A 21350-nucleotide genomic window follows, 5' to 3' on the forward strand; every position below is an offset into this window, starting at 1 on the left:
CGGTCGTCTTAATCTGATGGGTGTGAAATTGTCACTTTTATTGGGGTGTTGTCAGCAGAAAATAAGTCAAGTAGTCGAATACAGTATGTTGAATATTACTGATTCTGACTTTATTCTTTCTGAGTTTCTTATAGACTCCCCGATAAGACGGGGCCCTCTACTTTGAGGTTAAAAATCAGGACCCAATTTCCCCGTCTTATAGTTGAGGAAATACGGTAAGTCTACATGAGCGAAGTGTTTTTCTAGCCAAGTTTAAAAGTAAAGTCACAATATATATAGCCCGGAATTAACATAACTTGGTTTTCCCATGCCGGTACAAATAAAAGGTGAATTTCGAGCTATTGAAATTCATGTAACAGTCTAATGACTCAATTGTTTCCGAAGTAACGTGTGTATATTAGAACGGTTTAATTTTGTTTGTACCGGAGGATTAGGTTGGGAAAACCAGAATATCTGTAATTCCGGGCTTAAACTATTGCTTGTCAATGTTTGTTCAAATTATGCTCCTAGGGTCATTACTGGCCACGCCCCTGGCATCACAGGTTTGGTATACTTAAATAGGGAAATGTTAAAAACCTTTTTGTCTGAAACAGCTATGCAGATCCTTGCTGTTTTAAACAAGGCTTAATATGGTGGTCCACTACCATGGTTGTTCAAATTATGCCCCTTGGGTCAAAACTGGCACTGCCCCTGGGGTCACACATTTCTTAGAGACTTATTTAAGAAACTTTTTCAAAATCTTCTTGTTTTAAACCACAAGGCCCATACCTTTGATATTTGTTTTGGGGCATCATATGAGCAAAACATTTGAAACTATACCCCTTGGGCATAAGCTGGCCCCACCCCATTCGACTTACTTTTTTAATTTTAAAGCTACAGAAATGAAATTTTGACCATGAGTACAGTTTTGAACGCAAATATTTTTACCCTCAGATTACCTTTAATTGGCACATATTAAAATAGTTCATGTGACTTATCTGATAACAACACTATATGTCCTCAGATGATGAAAGTGCAGCGTTTTCAGCTAACCCAAACAGAAAAGTGAACTATATATTTGTTGCCTATTACTCATACGTACATGCTCATGATTGAAAATGACCACACGAGCCATGCCAGTAGAGCATAAGCTCTCTTGGGCCTCTTGATTAAACAAATATCAATGTTGTCCTTGGATGACATTGACTATAATCTTTTGACCTACTTTGTTATTTTTCAGACTGCAGTAATCAAATCTGGACCATGTGTACAGCTTTGAAAACATGTATTAAAGTTATCCTTGGATGACCTTGACTGTGACTTTTTATCTACTTTCTTTTTTTAAGCTTCAGCAATGACATTAATGTCAGTTTACAGTTTTGAAAACAAATGTCAATGCTGTGCTTGGATGACCTTAATTGTAACTAGAAATTTCAAGCATGTGTACAGTTTTTAAAACAAATATCAATATTGGCATTATCCGGTGACCTTTTGCCTTACTTTCTTATTTTTGAAGATACAGTTCTGAAATTTGGACCATAATGTACAGCTTTAAGAACAAATATCAAGCTATATTGATACAAAGTTTAAACACTTTTACTCAGGTGAGCAATTTGAGGCCATTATGGCCCTCTTGTTTGAAAGGCCATGACCAAAAGTGTTTGGAAAAGTTTGTTTGAACAATAAGTTTGCACTTGACCATTATATAGCAAGATAAAAAAAATACACATATGTCACCTCTATGCCACTGTAACTGTGGTATTGTCTTCAGTAAAAAAAATGCAGACAATATCTTAAGTACTTATTATCCAATCATGATTAAATTTGGTGTTAGTGTTTATGGGCATAGCGTCTTGGTCAAGTTTGTGTGGTAAATCAGTAACCCCAGACCCTCTTACATTAAATATATAATTAGTTTGTTTCTTGCAGACAATAACTTAAGTATTTATTATCCAATCATGAAGAAACTTGGTGTCTTTGTGATGTGTATCGCCTGAATAACTCCAGAGTTACTTTACAGTAGATAAGTTGGTTTATAAAAAGTTGTGCAGACAATTCCTTAATAATTATCCAATCATAATTAATACAGTAAAAATGCGGTCTTTCCAACAAGCGGTCGTTCGAGAACCGGTGTTACCTCGAGGTCGGAGCTTGGTCCCGAACTATTTCCTTCTATTTTCATATCAAATATACCTACGCTGCATCGAAACCTAATTATGTCGAGAAGTCGAGCAATATTCTCGGTCCCAAGAACACAAATCATGCACAAAACCTTATGGCTCCCTCGAGGTCATAATTTCACACTTTTTTCCGAAAGCGTGTTCCAAAGTAAACAAACAATTGCTAGGTATCAAAATTTTCGCAAGTGGTAAAAATGGCAATGACAGTTGAAAGGCAATTGATAAGGTGTGAAAAAACGTTTCACAGTGTTAACGCATGACCGATATTAGTTAATATGGGCATTTTAGAGGATAATTATGAGAAGTTAATGACGAGAAGTTAATTATGAGAAATGTAAATGAGTAATAAAAACATGAATAAACACTACCATATCGATCCGACATCGGAATCTCTGAAAAGAATTCCTTTTTGTCACTTTGCTTTGCAATATGGCCATTTTGTAAAAAAAATTGATTTATTGATTTATTGATTTCTTTTACATTTTATATTTAGTAAACGACAGCCTTTGAACATATGAGTGATTTCCACAACGCAACACATAATCGGTGTCATAGTAAACAGACTACTTCATACTTGAAATACACTGAAATATATTTCATTACAGACTGGAGAATTGAAAATCGGGTCGTTCAAAACATAGGTTCCCGAGAGGTTAAGGCTCGGTCCCCGGTGACCTCGAGCGATCGCAGTTTTACTGTAGTATTGAAAGTTGTTGGCATAATATTTTGATCAATAGATAAATTACTTAAGATACACATAATTATGATCCTTTTAAATGGCATTTCATACAATGGGACATACAGTCAGAACCTGTTGGCTCGATATTCTAGGTTCGGCGAAAATACTTTGAGGCTCATGAATATCAAGTCAAGCGGGTGTTTTTACTGAATGTGTTTTTTTCTCTGAAACGTCAAATACATAAAGTTATTTATCAACGTGATCTCTGCTAGAGAAGAGTATTTATTAAACATAGTTCCTTAACCACATCGTAATGTTGGCAACATTACACATTCTATAATTTGACAATACAATGTTTTTTTTATGATTAATTTACGTAATAATAAAAAGAATAATGTCACTGGCAAGGAATCTGCCTCTTCTTTGGTCTTTATTTTTTAACCAAGTTGAAAGCGTATTCTGCAGAATGCCAAAGTCATCTGCATTTTATTTGCATCCACTCTCAACAGCCATTATGGCCTCATACTTCTCAATATAGATTTTGAAAGTAAGCTTTCTCTTGGGACCCTTAGTTCCTAAGGCAGACACCTTTGAGGTTGCTTATTTTATGTGGATGAGGATTTCTCAAAATGCATTGAGATTTATACATGTAATAAAATAGTTTTGGTGTATTGTACCAAGAGTGAAATTCATAATAGGGACCGCAAAAAAAACATTGAGCTCGGAAAGATACTGACTCGAGAAATCAAGCCATCTTATCATATTTTATGTGAACATATAGTATAAGAAAATCAGTCCTTTTTATCCAGTTCGAGGCAAGTGATATCGAGCCAATCGATATCAAGCCAAATTGTTATGACTGTATATGGTTTAACCCTCGGCATACAGGAGTCCAGTAGGTTATCTGATAAATAACTTTAGAAACATTTGTCCAATCATCACCAAATTTGTTCAAAATGTGTGTAGGCATGATATCTCAAATTAGCTAGGTAACAAGCCAAACCACTAGGTCACATTAGATTTATCACCCTTTAATTATAGAAATTACCAAAAATCGGTCTTGTCTGATCATTAACTTTAGAAGCCTTTGTCAAATTATTTTACAAATTGGGCATAATATAACCAGCCATATTGCTTGAGTCATTCAAGAGTTATCACTCTTTAGAAATTACCTGAAATCAATCTTGTTCTATAAACACCTTACGAATCCTTTGGCTGATCGTCACCAAATTTAGAAAGTATGTTTTTGGGCTGAATATCTCAGTTAGGTTTGATGAGGTTGTCTTTGTCACTTCAAAGTTGTGACCCCTCGAAACTAAAATTAACGGTATTTTCTGTGTCCACTTTCGAAATTTGGCTATTACGTACAACAATTATCATCAAACTTGGTGTCCCAAAAATAGGACAGACGTATAATGTGCGTCCGTTGGTGCTCTAGTTAGTTTCATTACTTTTTGTTTGTGTTGTAATCAGATACATTTCTCAACTTCCTACAAAGTTTTTCTCTTTTTAATTAAAATTGGTATCATAATTATATTTGTTAACAATCTAAAATGATGCTCACTTTCAATATTCAAAAATGACAAAATGAAAATCAAAATGGATTTGTTTCAGCTGTGTGTGTGCAGATACCATGGCCTTTGCCGCAAAGCACAGGTAACATACAAAACAATTTTGTATTGCAGTTAAGATATTATTTTTATACCCCTGACAAACGAAGTTTGAAGGGGGTATATTGGAGTCACCCTGAGGTCGGTAGGTCGGTCCATCCGTCGGTTTGTTGGTCGATCCGTTGCAATTTACCTTGTCCTGGATGGAATTGGATTAAACTTCATACAATGGTAGAGCATAATGAGAGGGAGTGCAGTGTACAGGAACCACAATTCTATTTCAGCTAATTACAGAGTTACTGCCCTTTGTTACTTTTTCTTGTCCAGAGCATAACTTGAAAACTATTGGATGGAATTTAATAGAACTTCATACAGTGATAGATCATAATGAGAGGGAGTGCAGTGTACAGGAACCGCAATTCTACTTCAGCTAATTGCAGAGTTACTGCCCTTTGTTACTTTTTTCTTGTCCTGAGCATTACTTGAAAAGTATTGGATGGAATTTAATAAAACTTCATACAGTGATAGATCATAATGAGAGGGAGTGCAGTGTACAGGAACCGCAATTATACTTCAGCTAATTGCAGAGTTACTGCCCTTTGTTACTTTTTTCTTGTCCAGAGCATAACTTGAAAAGTATTGGATGGAATTTAATAAAACTTCATACAGTGAAATATCATAATGAGAGGAAGTGTAATGTACAGGAACCCAATTCTTTTTCAGCCAATTACAGAGTTGTTGGCCTTTGTTCCTTTTTTCTGGTCCGCAGCATAACTTGAAAACTATTGGATCGAAAATAAATCTTCATACAGTGATAGATCATAATGAAAGGAAGTGAAGTGTACAGGAACCGCAATTCTATTTCAGCCAATTACAGAGTTATTGCCCTTTGTTATTTTTTTCTTGTCTGGAGCATAACTTGAAAACTACCGGATGGAATGTAATAAAACTTTATACAATGGTACAGCACAATGAGAAGGAGTTCAGTGTACATGAATCACTACACTATTTTATCAAATTACAGAGTTATTGCCTTTTTCTGTGTTTTTTTGTCGGGACAGTAACTCGAAAACTTCTAGATGGAATAGCATAAAACTGTATACAATGATAAATCATAATGAGAGGCGGCTTTGGGGGGTATTAATCACCTTCAGTGATAGCTCTAGTTAATCCTGCCACGAAGTGGGGAGGGGATTATAGGAATGCACTTCGTCCGTCCATCTGGCTGTAATAGTACACATGCTTGTGTCCGGGCTTTTTACATTTAGCAGTGTAGGCTTGTCAATTCTTACTGGATTTATTGACGTTATACATTTTATGTACTTTTAGCAACAATAACTGAATTGATCCAAGAACTCGAACCAATTGCAATTTGTGCCAGTAATCCATCATTAAGTTTTGGGTCCATATTATGACAATACTAAATAGAGGATAAGATATCAATGTTCATTGAAAGTGTTAAACAAGTTGCACAGATTGATACTTAGGGCACTCTACCAAGCATTATCATTATGTGCAACAAGCTTAATATTTAAAAAAAACAATGGACACAAATGTGATAATATATTTATAACATGTGTTTTCTCTTCAAAAGCATTAAAACAATGTTTTGAAGTCACCACAATATGTATGTATCACTTTATCGAAAATACTTAAGGCTTGCTATTTCATCGATGTTATAAATCAAAGACTCCTTTTCCTTCCTATTTTTAGCCAAAATAACCTTGACATTGATCTTACCTACACTACACACATTATGAAAAACTTTAACAAATATCCTTTTATAATAATTATGTTCAAATATGCAAGAATATTTAGGTTACCAATCAAACAACTTTTATTTCCTATATTCCCACTCTTGACCAGTGGTCGTGTACAATTTTGGATAGATGCAACGTACCAGTCAGGTTGCGAGAAAAACAAAATATACTAAAAAACAATGGCGGGGGATATAGCCGTCCTTTGTACTGCCTTGTTATATTAAAAAAAGAAACAATTGCCTATCTGAAAGTATGAATAAATACATCAATTGGTTTGCATTATTAGTTTGTGTACTTGTAATTCTTTTTCAGTTATATCGAGTTTATTGAGAATTCTTCAGAGCTCAACATCTTGAGCAGTTTCCCACAGTTGACTGGGCGTGCCAAATCCATTGGTTACAGCATATCCAAAGTTGTGTTTCGCGGGTATTTTGCACATGAGAAGCTACAGAAACTGCACGATGGGGCCATTGAAGTTAGAACAAAACTTAAAATCTGTGTGAGTTTTACTGATTAAACAATTATGTAGTTATTGACATTACTGTTTTACATTGTCCTCTTGTTACAATCTTCATACCCCTGTTCATAGTTTCACCTTCTGCTTGTGGGTGGTCGGCATCAAGTTTGTTGTCTGATCAATTACTTTAAAGCATTCATCTAGTCATTCGCAAATTTGGTCAGAATGTGTATGGGCATAATATATCAGTTTGAGTTCGATAACCAGCCATATGGCTGGAGTCACTCAAGGATTTTGATCAACAGCTTAAGAAGCCTTTGTCCAATCATAAACATTGGTTAGAATGTGTATGGACAGAATTTCTTTTGAAATCACTATACAAATATTTTCAATTATAAACGAAGCAACAACTACTTAAAATTGTATCATAACTAAGTTATTACTTTATGCATGAATGTGTAAATGTTGTTCATACATATGGGCAAACAAACATACATATGCGGATACAGAGAGGACACAAAGCCAACATCACAGAAACAATAAAAAAAGTATTCATACACTAGGCGGGCAGGCGGCGTCAAACTCACCTATAAAACTGAATTATTTTAGTAAGAGTTGACATATCTCAAACTTAACTTGGTTTTTAGGCTATAGGTCGCTAGGCCTGCAGACTTTTATAACCATATTCCGGAAATCGCATCGGCAGATCGACATAACATTTTGAACTTTTGGCGAATTAATGCGTGCACGGGTGTATCAACTCCAGCGCAGCTGGTCAACTGCGCTGGTCAACGACCTAATTTACATTAACATTTACCTCGAAAATACCTAGTAAGCAATCTGCTTAGTAGCTTCAATAGCTACGGACTGCGTTCTGCAAATTAATTAGCTAGCTAAAAGTAGCGCTGTTAGGAGTTTTCAATGTATGTTATGCAGTTAATATAGTTCGAATAAGCTGCATTTTGCGTAATATAACGCAATTAAAATTGTACCAAAAGCAATTATTGCAATATCGGCGATTTACAGAATGAAATATAATAAGCAGAATCCGCAAATAGTTTCATGCATTATATACCTGTGTTTAGATTTTGATGCGACCGAGGACCGATAATATCTAGATGTACATGTAGTTAAGAATACAATGTGGTTTATGCCCCAGAAATAAACTCTGATAACTCATTAAAACCTGAAAAAATATGGATTGTATTATGATGCAATAAAATGCTAATTAGGCGTAAGATATTAAACCATTATCTTTTTAATACTTCATTTTATCCTACAATCAGTTTATTTTTTGTGATTGAAGTGAATTCATAATAATATTCTCTATTTTTTAAATTGCTTATGGCTCTTACTTGACATTTTTTATTGAGATTGTTAGTATGTACATGTGTTTGTAAAATGTGTGTCACATAAGACCATTCTCTTGTGTAATAACAAACTAACAACATTTACCCAGTACTAAATGCATAGTATACACTTTTACCATTCAAATCAAATCGTGTAAAGCGTTGACAGGCGATCGACCTGCTACAATTTGTTTCATAGTCATGTAATGCCGAATGAAATGGAAAGTGTGTGAATATTTTTCAGTGAGTCTCAGTAATTTCAGACCATAGTCTTGGGCATGTAGCATAATGCATATGCATACTAAAATACCACTGATATAAATGAGTAATCTGTTCATTTTGTGACATAGGTTGAGGGCATTATTAAGATACATGTACAGGGAATAATTAGTATTCGGGTGAATTTATCCAGAGGTATTTGTCGTTGTAGAAGGATTAATGAATATGTCCAATGCATTTTGTTGGGATGCATTTGGTTAAGCTGGCATACCCTGGAAGTAAATTAAATATGCTTAAATCATGCTTGAATTGTAGAGTAGATTTTACTAAATATTCCTAAATGTTTTATTCATGGCAGTGCATTGTTTATGAAACAAAAGCTCCAGATAAGGTTTTATATGATATTGAGAATTACTCCATACCTTATAAGTAACTATTTGGCGTATTCCACATTTCAGGTGACTTATACTACATGATCTAATTGAGAATCAACATAAAATTCTAAAAGTTTTGCGAAAGAAATTATGAGCAAACATATACTATGTTTAGATTTTTAGACTATCTGTGCATGCGCGCAGGTAGTCTTAAGACCGCAACCTCCGAAGAACTACTTCTTTTCATGTCGTTTTAACCCATTTTTTTGTCTCAATGCGCTCTATGTTTAGTAGCAGAATGACGTCGAAACCATAAAAGTAGATTATCCGAATATGAGTTCTTGCTTGTTCGGCTATTTCCGCGCTGTATTTCTGTATTCCGGCGTTTTATTTTTAGCAGAATATAACTATTTATAGATCGTTATATTTATCAGATTAGTGTGGGTTAAATTAATAGATGCTCTGGTAGGAAGGTAACATACTGATATTCACTCTGAGTTCATACCAAGATGTTTTAGAAATTATAACCGACCGCAAGTGTACCATTGCCTGCAGGGTTTGTTATTATAACCTTGTGTGACCATGAAGCACGCTTATTTGTAAGGGTGTATTTCTAATATAACTTTTATGAGATAAGAAACAAAAATGATTGTCTGAAAGTCAAAATAGTTGTATCCCAGGTTTTGCGTTGCTAATGCTTCAAAACTATGATTTGCCTGCTATACAAAAACAAAATACTATTCATTCTATGATTTTTAGGCGTTTACTTCTCTAATAAGATGTTCACATTTTTTGCGTAAAAGCTTCGTTCCGGTGTATTCTTGGCATAGTTTTGGACATTAGCCTTTCAATTTATTCTAACACACATTCCCTGATACGACAGTGAGTAATGCATACTTTTGATGAAGCAAAGTAGTTCGGATTTAACCTGTCAAACACCCCAAAAGTGCGAAGCATTCATAACAGCACTAGTATTATTTCTACACAGATACTTACATAAAACATAAATAACATTTATTTATCAATAATACTTGAAAAGGCACAATCATATTCCCATTCTTAGAACTGACAATTTCTGATAATCTAGAAATAGTTTCAACTACATTTACTGACTGATTTTCTAAAAATAGTTTCTACATACATTAACTGATACCAAATACAAATACACCTCAGAGCTCAACATGTTCGTTCCATTTTCCATTGTTTTCCACTGGGTAGACCCCCCCCCACGAACCCCCAACCGGATGTTCCCCATCCCACACCCTCCTTCTTTAGTGTGTACCTCTGATTGTATCTTTAAATACATGAGAATACGTCGACTTAAGTGATAAGCTGTGGATCTTGAATGGAATTATTGCTGAAGTTGTTTGTAAAAAAATGATTTTCCTTAAACAAAAATTAAAGGAAATGATATATGATGTATCGTATTTTCCTATAGTATGATATCTAATAAAAGCAACGAAAACTCTTTATCATGCATTGTCACATTAAATCCATGGGGAGGGGGTTTACGACGAATGAAGTGACATTTACATAAGGCCAAAAAAAATTGTTTGTTTAGGGTAACCTTCCCAAAATTTCTAGGTAGGGTAGGTAGGGTGTTTTTTTTGTTTTTTTTTCAAAACCTGTCTTAAGTTCAGGGTGTTTTCTTGCACATGACAGTCTTTCCTACATTACTGTCATTCCCTGACTTTGTTTTATCATATTAACAATAATTCTGATTAAAATCTGCATTTATCCGCCCTTCGTAACTCTCTATTCGCTAACAAATTATTTTTTTGGTCAGAAACTGAAAAAAATAGTTAGGGTCGGCGCATTTTATCGGGTCGGGTTACCCGAAACAGACATATTTTTTTTAGGCCTAAACAAAATGACACAAGACGCCATTAAATAGGTAAAGATTTAGTTGTTTCCTCGCCCAGTGTGGGCAAAAGCACTTTTGGCCCTTGGCACATTTTTCACTTTTATCAATGTGCCCTTCATATTTCAAATAAAATTTGCAGCTCTCACATATTTGCCCGCAGATAGTCTTTCAGCGCCTCGGGCTTTGATTATGTTAATAATTATGTTTTACAATTACATGACTATACTCACAAAACGATCATCACAAAACGTTGCAGGCCGAAACGCTTTAAGCGCTTTGATTAGGAAAAGTTGATGGAGACATTTCATGGGATAGCATTTGGGGACCCTGGGGTCAAGGTCACTTTTTTAAAATAGAAAAACAGGTTGAAACCGAATAACTTAAATTATGCAGACATGTGAACCTTTGGCAATGACAGAGAGGTAGATTTAGGTCTCAATAGCGGTAGTTTGTGTTCAAAAGCGGTAGAATTTCTAATTTCTTAAATTTTCAGACAAAAACATGGATGGAAACAATGTAGACAAAAACTTGATATTTGTTACTATTTTTAGATTTTCGGAAAATACGCATAAAATACGTCATGGTTGAAACTTGTCAAGTGTCAGTGTATTTAATTGAGAAACAGAAGAAATATTACCCCTAACTTGTAAAAACAAGTCTATATTCAGAAGAGCTGCTAAAAAATCAAATCAGACTGCCAAAACAGGTCTGAGTGTAAGTGCAGATGACTGCAGAACTGTATACCGTAAATGACTGGGTTTAAGACGATAGGGTGTATTAGACGCAGGGAAAAAAATCTGTGAAAAGTCCAAGAAAAAAACTTTTAATCAATGTGTTTGGTTAAAAGACGCATAGAAAAGATGTCAAATCGTCTGGCATTTTCGGCCACCATGTTTGTTGACAGTGACAAAAAAAAATTCGTGAAAATGGCGACGGTTATCTTTAAAACCATACAATGATAAACTGTTGAGAATGAAAAGTTAAGTTATGCAAAAACCTTATATTGTACGGGTTTGTTCTCAAAATGTCAACACTACAGAAAAGATTAAAGTACCGTAATTCACCTAAGAGTTCGGACACTCGAAATATTCGGACACCCATAATTATTTTCCAAAATAATTTATTTTGCGTACCTAATTTCTAATTTTTTATTGGAGGATTAAAGAAACAACAAGGGCAATCAATGGATTAAGAAAACATAAACATGACATGTTTGTAAAACATCTGCCAATAAACTTTCAAACTTGTACCACACTTAAAGACTGTAAGAAGCAATAATCGTACAGTTATAAATACATTAATCCTGCATAGCAATGTCCATGCTCTCCACGAGATCCTCATGGGTATAACTGTAAGTTATGTGACGTCACACAGTGTGACTCTTTGATCTAAAGCCGATAGAATGTGTTTATTCAATTCAATGCATGTATAAAATGGTGTTTTAATTAACTTGATAAAGGATTTACACTTATAGGCGTAATAAATAAGTTAATGACCATTGATAAACAGGTTAAAAGCAGTCGAGTTTTTCACACCTTCTTGTACAACTGACAAAAAATATTTTGACAGTGCCCAACTTTGCTTTTTTATATATGCAAGTTAAATTATTGTTCAATTCAATTTATTATTCAAAATAATATTGAATAACTTTAATCAAAAAATATTTTTGTTTAAATTATAAACGTCTTACGATATACCGTATTCAACTGCAGTTTTAACTCATATATACTCGATTGATATGATGCGAGTAACATCCCTTTCTACATAAATCTAAACAAACTCTAGGCTTGAAATCGACCTCAGAAAAAAAGTTAAAAAAATTGTTACTGGGTATTATATGTAGGCATTTTTTTGCATCGAAATCTGAGGGAAAAAAGGGCGTCTAATACCCAGTCATTTACGGTATGTCAATTTTCCCGCCAAAATGTCGTAAAATTTTGTACACTGTAGATAATTAATAACACCTTGGTAATGTTGTTTTCTTTGATGTTTACAAAAATGCTGATTAGTAGGATGCCAATTAACAAAGAATGCTGATTAGTGGTCTTTTGTACCGTACCGGTAACTTAGCAACGATCTTGGCCGAAGTGTGAAGTGATTTCACAAGTTGCTTATTGCACCATGTTCTTTAAAGTGACCGATTAATATGGTATTTTAGCATGGTAGATTTAATTTTGAGGTTTTTAAAATAAAATTTTAGGCCAATTTGATATAATTTTGGGATTTTTCAGAAGAGCTTTTAATAACGGTAGATTTCAACGGTAGGGCGTTAGAAGGGTCTCAAAAGCGGTATATTTTACCTACCTACCGGTAGTGTTCACATATATGAGTTATGGGTGACATATTACTGCTTGAAGGCAAAAGTGCATTTATGGATAAGTAGTAACACAAATCTAACCAGTTATTATGTTACTTATTAAGTGGAATTCGCAAAGAATAACTAGTTAACCTGTTATTGTTGTATAGCCTAAAGGGGTAATAGGTGGCAGTTCTGGGCACTTTCAAGCCTGTGTATTGATCTTACCAAAAAAAGATTTCGCGAAGATAAACTAGATAGCTAGATAATTATCACAAAAATTAAGAGGTTAACACAAAACAATTAACAGGTTATCTTACGGCAGTTATATGTTCAGCAATAAAACACAAAATCGCTTGCTATTGATTAACTTTAGTTAGGGTTGAAATATTTCAACGGAAATTGGTATATAGGAATAGTTTATAGAGACCTTTTATGAAATGGAGTTTGGTGCTAGGGGCAAGATCACTGTTACCAGAAATAGAAAAACTGTTGGTTTTGTCGCATTGCAGCATTTCTTGTTGTTTTTAAAGAGATGAAACTCCTTTGTCAGTAGCGTAGTCAGAGGTTGTCATAATTGTAAATAACGTTTGACCTTTTACATTTACTGCAAGACATTGGCAAATTACCACTAAGTTATGACATGTTGATCACACTGAATGTTTCAAGTCACACTCTTTCTGAAACTGTGTATTGAAACTGAGGGCTACTATCCCTTTACATTGGTTATGCTTATTTTATAACAACACATCAATGTAGTATTGTTTTGTTACAGTATGAGACAGAAGAACAAGAACAGAATATGACTGATCTAAAACTGAAAAATGAAAAGGATCGAATAGATCTTGGTAAGTAGTGGTACAAATTGTATCAACAGTATGGACCTATTGCTTTTGCTTACATTTTTAGCTCACCTTAATCGAGGCTGAGGATGACCTATTAGGATCGATAAATGTCCGTCGTCTGTTGTCTGTCCACGATTAGTTTGTTAACACTCCAGTGGTCACATTTTTGCTTCAAATGTCACGAAACTTGGTCAGGATGTTTCGTTGATTTCTAGCTCAAGTTTGAGTATGGGTCATCTCGGGTCACAGAGCCTAAATATGGAAAAACCTTGTTAACACTAGAGGTAACATTTTCAGTCAAAATTTGTCAGAAAGGTTATTTCGTTGATTTTTAGCTCAAGTTCGAGTATGGGTCATCTGGGGTTTAAAACTAGGTCACAGCTAGGTCACTGCAGAGCCCAAATATTGAAACACCTTGTTAACACTTTAGAGGTTCAATTTTCAGCCCAAATATCCTGGAAATTTTTAAGAAAGGTTATTTCGATGATTTCATGCTCAAGTTCGAATATGGGTCATCTGGGGTCAAAAACTAGATCACAGGGCCCAAATATGGAAAAACCTTGTTAACACTCGAGAGGTAACATTTTCAGTCTAAATATCCTGGAAATTTGTCAGAAAGGTTATTTCGATGATTTCTAGCTCAAGTTCGAATATGGGTCATCTGGCTTTTTTTATTGTTTTTTTATTGTTTTAAAAATCATCAAGGTACCAACTTCAAACTTCATGAACTTATTCATAGTAAATTGTGATTTTTAGCTCCACTTTTCAAAGAATAAGGAGAGCTATACTACTCACCCTGGCGTCGGCATCACACCTTAGTAAAGGTTTTGCATGTAAGCACCTTTAAGTCATTATCTCAGTAAATACATCATTTTTTATGCCCCCAAAGGTGGGCATATTAAAATCGCACCGTCCGGCCGGCCGGCTCTGTAACTTTCCCTTGTATGGACAGATTTTAAAATAACTTGCCACATGCGTTCCACATACCAAGACGACGTGTGGCGTGCAAGACTCGTGTCCCTACCTCAAAGGTCAAGGTCACACTTAGTGTTTATTCACAATGGAGTGCTGCATATAAGGACATAGAGTATAGGTTGTCGTGGCTGGGCTGTAACTTTCTCTTGTATGGACAGATTTTAAAATAACTTGCCACATGTGTACCACATACCAAAACGACGTGTCGCCTGCAAGACCCGTGTCCCTACCTCAAAGGTCAAGGTCACACTTAGTGTTTATTCACCATAGAGTGCTGCATATAAGCATAGAGTATAGGTTGTCGTGTCTGGGCTGTAACTTTCCCTTGTATGGACAGATTTTAAAATAACTTGCCACATGTGTACCACATACCAAGACGACGTGTCGCCTGCAAGACCCGTGTCCCTACCTCAAAGGTCAAGGTCACACTTAGTGTTTATTCACAATGGAGTGCTGCATATAAGGACATAGAGTATAGGTTGTTGTGTCCGGGCTGTAACTTTTCCTTGTAAGGACAGATTTTAAAATAACTTGCCAAATGTGTTCCACATACCAAGACGACGTGTCGCGTGCAAAACCCGTGTCCCTACCTCAAAGGTCAAGGTCACACTTAGTGTTTATTCACAATGGAGTGCTGCATATAAGGACATAGAGTATAGGTTGTCATGTCCGGGCTGTTACTTTCTCTTGTATGGACAGATTTTAAAATAACTTGCCACATGTGTTCCACATACCAAGACGATGTGTCGCGTGCAAGACCCGTGTCCCTACCTCAAAGGTCAAGGTCACACTTAGTGTTTATTTACAATGGAGTGCTGCATATAAGGACATAGAGTATAGGTTGTCGTGTCCGGGCTGTAACTTTCCCTTGAATGGACAGATTTTAAAATAACTTGCCACATGTGTTCCATATACCAAGATGACGTGTCGCGTGCAAAACCCATGTCCCTACCTCAAAGGTCAAGGTCACACTTAGTGTTTATTCACAATGGAGTGCTGCATATAAGGACATAGAGTATAGGTTGTCATGTCAGGGCTGTAACTTTCTCTTGTATGGACAGATTTTAAAATAACTTGCCACATGTGTTCCACATACCAAGACAATGTGTCGTGTGCAAGACCCGTGTCCCTACCTCAAAGGTCAAGGTCACACATAGTGTTTATTCACAATGGAGTGCTGCATATAAGGACATAGAGTATAGGTTGTCGTGTCCGTGCTGTAACTTTCCCTTGTATGGACAGATTTTAAAATAACTTGCCAAATGTGTTCCACATACCAAGACGACGTGTCGCGTGCAAGACCCGTGTCCCTACCTCAAAGGTCAAGGTCACACTTAGTGTTTATTCACAATGGAGTGCTGCATATAAGGACATAGAGTATAGGTTGTCGTGTCCGGGCTGTAACTTTCTCTTGTATGGACAGATTTTAAAATAACTTGCCACATGTGTTCCACATACCAAGACGACGTGTCGCGTGCAAGACTCGTGTCCCTACCTCAAAGGTCAAGGTCACACATGGTGTTTATTCACAATGGAGTGCTGCATATAAGGACATAGAGTATAGGTTGTTGTGTCCGTGCTGTAACTTTCCCTTGTATGGACAGATTTTAAAATAACTTGCCACATGTGTTCGACATATCAAGAGGATGTGTCGCGTGCAAGACCCGTGTCCTTACCTCTAAGGTCACATTTGTGTTATTCGCAATGGAATGCTGCATATATAAGGACATAGAGTATAGGTTGTGGTGTCCGGGCTGTTACTTTCTCTTGTATGGACAGATTTCAAAATGATTGCCACATGTGTACCACATACCAAGACGACGTGTCGCCTGCAAGACCCGTGTCCTTACCTCTAAGGTCAAGGTCACACTTAGTGTTTATTCACAATGCTGCATATAAGCACATAGAGTATAGGTTGTCTTGTCCGGGCTGTTACTTTTTCTTGTATGGACAGATTTTAAAATAACTTGCCACATGTGTTCAACATACCAAGACGACGTGTCGCGTGCAAGACCCATGTCCCTACCTCTTAGGTGAAAGATACACTTAGTGTTTCAATAATTCACAATGGAATGCTGTGAATATAAGGTCATAAGAGTGTAGATTGTCAAATATGGGTGGTATTTTTTTATGTTCAGAGGCAATTTAAAATGACTTGCCATATGTATTTGACATGTAAAGGCAAGATCAACTTTTCATGTACTGACCTTGTTCATAGGTCAATGTCACATTCGGGGGCATTCGTCACATACTGTGACAGCTCTTGTTTTAAAATGTACGGCTTTTCTTGGGATATATTCTGAAAATGGGGAAATTAAGAGGCTAATTTGTGGAACAATAAGTGTCCGTCGCATGTAACGGATACGACAAAGAAGGGTAACAGAGCCCTGACTATTACTACAATGAATAATAGATTACTACAATTCTGAAAAGTTCATTTTGGTATTCGAATATTCGATCGAAAGAATTACCGAATATTCGAAAATCAATTTTGCCATTCGTTTGCATTCCTAATGATGAAACTTTGTGACAGGTATTGTGGTTATAACTTCCAGATCAAGTTATATCATTAGATGATTTATCCAAGTAACCCAAGAGATATGACCCATTTTCATCGAACTACAGTTGGCTTATTTCTTTTAGGTTATATGATAAGACAAAGATTTCCAATATCCACAGTTTTGCTCATTTAGCATAACCTGGCAACACATACCATTTTCGTCAATTTGCTGCTATAAGCTGAGGAATAACAGTAATTAAACGATTGATTCTTATCTGGAGAGATTTTACTTTCAGAGCAAAAGATAGAGTTTGAGGTCCTAGCCCACAAGCTAGAGTTAGAGAGGTCAGCGGCTGAGCATCAGCTAGAAATGGAGATGAAAGAAGAGGAAATGAATTGCAGCAAATGGCTCACTGATTCCAGGGATATACTGCAGGTAGCAACATTATACCAGGGACACACTGCAGATTGCTTACCTTATGCTCGGGTTTCACCATATGTAGCTACTAGGGATGGCAACGAGTAGTAAAATTAATACTCGAGTACTCGGACGATCGTTCGATCGAGTACTCGGGTACTCGATTACTCGGAAAAATTGAATATGTGTTCGCAATGACAAGATTGTGTATACATGTATCGTTAATGACGTATATTGTGCGTTGGTCGTATTATCGGTCATTTTCACCTTTAAAGTAAACTTTCATTACATATTTTAACAAAAAGGATATAAAAAGAAAACAAATGTTGTTTCAGGTTTTTAATTTGTCTTATTCGTTTCATTTTATACAAGTATGCACTGCAGAAATGAACAACAATCAGAATTACAATGAACGGAAATTTATAGCATACATAAAAATACTGAACGAAATTCAATACGAAGTTCAGTTGTTTACTCTACATAATTTTTTTTAAATGATAGTTTTTCGTACTGTTTAATTGTTGTTTACCTCATTAATAGTCATAATTCTTGATTTAAAATATCAACCAATCAATTGTGATAATCATTGCAAAAAAAGTTAAAATACGCCCATTAAGAAATCAGTTCTCGTAACGGCCGATACTCTTTCGCTCGTTACTGTAGCGTCCATTGTTTGGTGAAATGTCTCTAATTGGTATACAATAGAATTGTGTAGGTGAAAGTACCGCTATCAAAACTTCGCTAATTGACATCAGTGTTAATTTGAAATAGGGGTCCTTTGTTGACAGTTTGCAACTATCACAACAACTGTCAACTAATTGATTGAGGTCAATTGTATACACAGCGGGGATTAGAGGGACCGTAAATTGTCCACTTGGCAACTAACTGGATCTGATATTTTGTCTGTAAATCGTGTAATTGGTGATTTTTATAGATTTAAAAAAAAAAAAAATCGAGTACTCGAGTAGTGATTTGGTACTCGAGTACTCGGACGTTCGATCGAGTACTCGAGTACTCGGGTACTCGTTGCCATCCCTAGTAGCTACCTTATGCCAAGGGTATACTGCATATATCTACCTTATGCCAGGGGTATATTGCATGTAGCTATCTTATGCCAGGGGTATATTGCATGTAGCTGCCTTATGCCAGGGGTATATTGCATGTAGCTGCCTTATGCCAGGGGTATATTGCATGTATCTATCTTATGCCAGGGGTATACTGCATGTAGCTGCCTTATGCCAGGGGTATATTGCATGTAGCTATCTTATGCCAGGGGTATACTGCATGTAGCTGCCTTATGCCAGGGGTATACTGCATGTAGCTGCCTTATGCCATGGATACACTATACACTGCATTCAGTTACCTTATACCAGGGGTACACAATACACTGCATGTTGCTACCTTATACCAGCGGTACATGACACTGCAGGTAACTACCTTATACCAGGGGTACACAATACACTAGATGTAGCTACCTTATACCAGCGGTACATGACACTGCAGGTAACTACCTTATACCAGGGGTACGCTTGAGGTAGCTACCTTATACTAGGGGTACACTGGAGGTAAGTACCTTTTACTAAGGGTACACTGCAGATAGCTACCTTTTACCAGGGGAACACTAGAAGTAGTTACCTTATACCAGGGGTACATAGTACACTGGAGATTGCTACCTTATTCTAGGGGTATACTGGAGGTAGCTACCTTATACCTGGGGTACACTGGAGGTAGCTACCTTATACCAGGGGTACTATGCAGGTAGCAACATTATACCAGGGGTACATTGTACACTGGTGGTAGCTACCTTATACCAGGGGTACACTGGATGTAGCTACCTTATACCAGGGGTACACAGTACACTGGAGGTAGCTACCTTATACCAGGGTTATACTGTAGGCAGCTACCTTATACCAGCGTAACAATGCATGTAGCTACCTTATACCAGGGGAACACTGCAGGTAGCAACATTATACCAGGGGTACATTGTACAGTACACTGATGGTAGCTTCCTTACACCAGTGGAACACCGTTTGTAGCTACCATATACCAGGAGTACACTGCATGTAGCTTTCTTATACCAGAAGTATACTGCAGGAAGCTACTGTTAGCTCCCTTATACAAGGGGTACACTGCAGATAGCGGCCTTATACCAGGGTATACTGCATGTAACTACCTTATGCCAGGGAAACACTGCAATAAGCAACATTATGCTTGTGGTACGCTGCAGGTAACTGCCTTAAACCAGGTAAACTGCATGTAGCTATTGCATACCAGGGGTACACTGCATGAAAATACCTTATGCTTGGGCTACACTGCATGTAGCTACCTTATGCAAGGGGTATACAGCAGGTAACCACCTTATGCCAGAGGTACACTGCAAGAAAACACATAAAGCAAGTGGTAAACTGCAGGTCTATGCCTTATGCCAGGGGTATGCTGCAAGAAGCCACATTATGCTAGCGTTCCACTGAATGAAGCTACCTTATGCCAGGGGTATATTACATGTACCTACCTTATGCCAGGACTAATCTGCAGGTAGCTATCTTATGCCAGGGCTACACTGTAAGTAGCCACATTATGCCAGGGCTACACTATAGGTAGCAACCTTGTGCCAGAGGTACACTGCAAGAAGCCACATTTTGCTAGTGTTACACTGAATGAAGCTACCTTATGCCAGGGGTATATTGCATGTACCTACCTTATGCCAGGGCTAAACAGCAGGTAGCTATCTTAGCTCAGGGCTACACTGCAAGTAGCCACATTATGCCAGGGCTACACTGCATGAAGCTACCTTATGCCAGGGCTAAACTGCATGTAGCTACCTTATACCAGGGCTAAACTGCAGGAAGCTACCTTATGCCAGGGCTACACTGCAGGCAGGTACCTTATGTCAGGGCTATACTTCATGTAGCTGCCTTATGCCAGGCCTAAATTGGAGGTCGCTGCCTAATGCCAGAGGTACACTGCAAGAAGCCACATTATGCTAGTGGTACACTGAATGAAGCTACCTTATGCCAGGGGTATATTGCATGTAGTTACCTTATGCCAGGGCTAAACAGCAAGTAGCTATCTTATACCAGGGCTACACTGCAAGTAGCTAGCTTATGCCAGGGCTACACTGGATGAAGCTACCTTATGCCAGGGCTTAACTGCATGTAGCTACCTTATGCCAGGGCTTTACTGCAAGTAGGTACCTTATGCCAGGGCTATACTGCATGTAGCTGCCTTATGCCAGGGCTACACTGCATGTAGCTACCTTATGCCAGGGCTACACTGCATGTAGCTACCTTATGCCAGGGCTATACTGCAGGTAGCTACCTTATGTCAGGGTATACTGCAGGTAGCTACCTTATACCAGGGGAATACTGCATGTAGCTACCTTATGCCATTAGTATACTGCATGTAGCTTCCATTTGCGATGGGTATACTGCATGTAGCTACCTTATGCCAAAGGTATACTGCATGTAGCTATCTTATGCCAGGGGTATACTGCATGTAGCTACCTTATGCCAGAGGTATACTGCATGTAGCTATCTTATGCCAAGGGTATACTGCAGGTAGCTACCTAATACAGGGCTACCCTGCATGTAGCTATCTTATGCCAGTGGTAAACTGCAGGTAGCTACACTATATCAGTGGTACACTGTACACTGGATGTAGCCGCCTTATACCAGGTGTACACTGGAGGTAGCTATTGTATACAAGGTGTACACTAGAGGTACCTACCTTATACAAGGGTTACAGTGGAGGTTGCTACTTTATACCAGAGGTACCTTTACACTGCATGTAGCTACTTTATACCTAACCCTTATACCCGAGTGCACTGCATGTAGCTACCTTATACC

At 37.1% G+C, this 21350-nt stretch overlaps 1 protein-coding gene across 1 annotated transcript in view; it reads left to right on the forward strand.

Annotated features, from left to right (window-relative positions):
• Positions 1 to 21350, forward strand: part of LOC128220342 (uncharacterized) — a 157689-nt gene that overhangs the window by 125021 nt on the left and 11318 nt on the right. The window contains exons 8-11 of the mRNA XM_052928700.1: positions 4453 to 4494; positions 6521 to 6707; positions 13543 to 13615; positions 17384 to 17523. Of these exons, the coding sequence (XP_052784660.1) occupies positions 4453 to 4494; positions 6521 to 6707; positions 13543 to 13615; positions 17384 to 17523 (442 nt within the window). The remainder of the gene's footprint in view (positions 1 to 4452; positions 4495 to 6520; positions 6708 to 13542; positions 13616 to 17383; positions 17524 to 21350) is intronic.

The sequence above is a fragment of the Mya arenaria genome, chromosome 15 (assembly GCF_026914265.1).
Source record: "Mya arenaria isolate MELC-2E11 chromosome 15, ASM2691426v1".
Taxonomy (NCBI): domain Eukaryota; kingdom Metazoa; phylum Mollusca; class Bivalvia; order Myida; family Myidae; genus Mya; species Mya arenaria.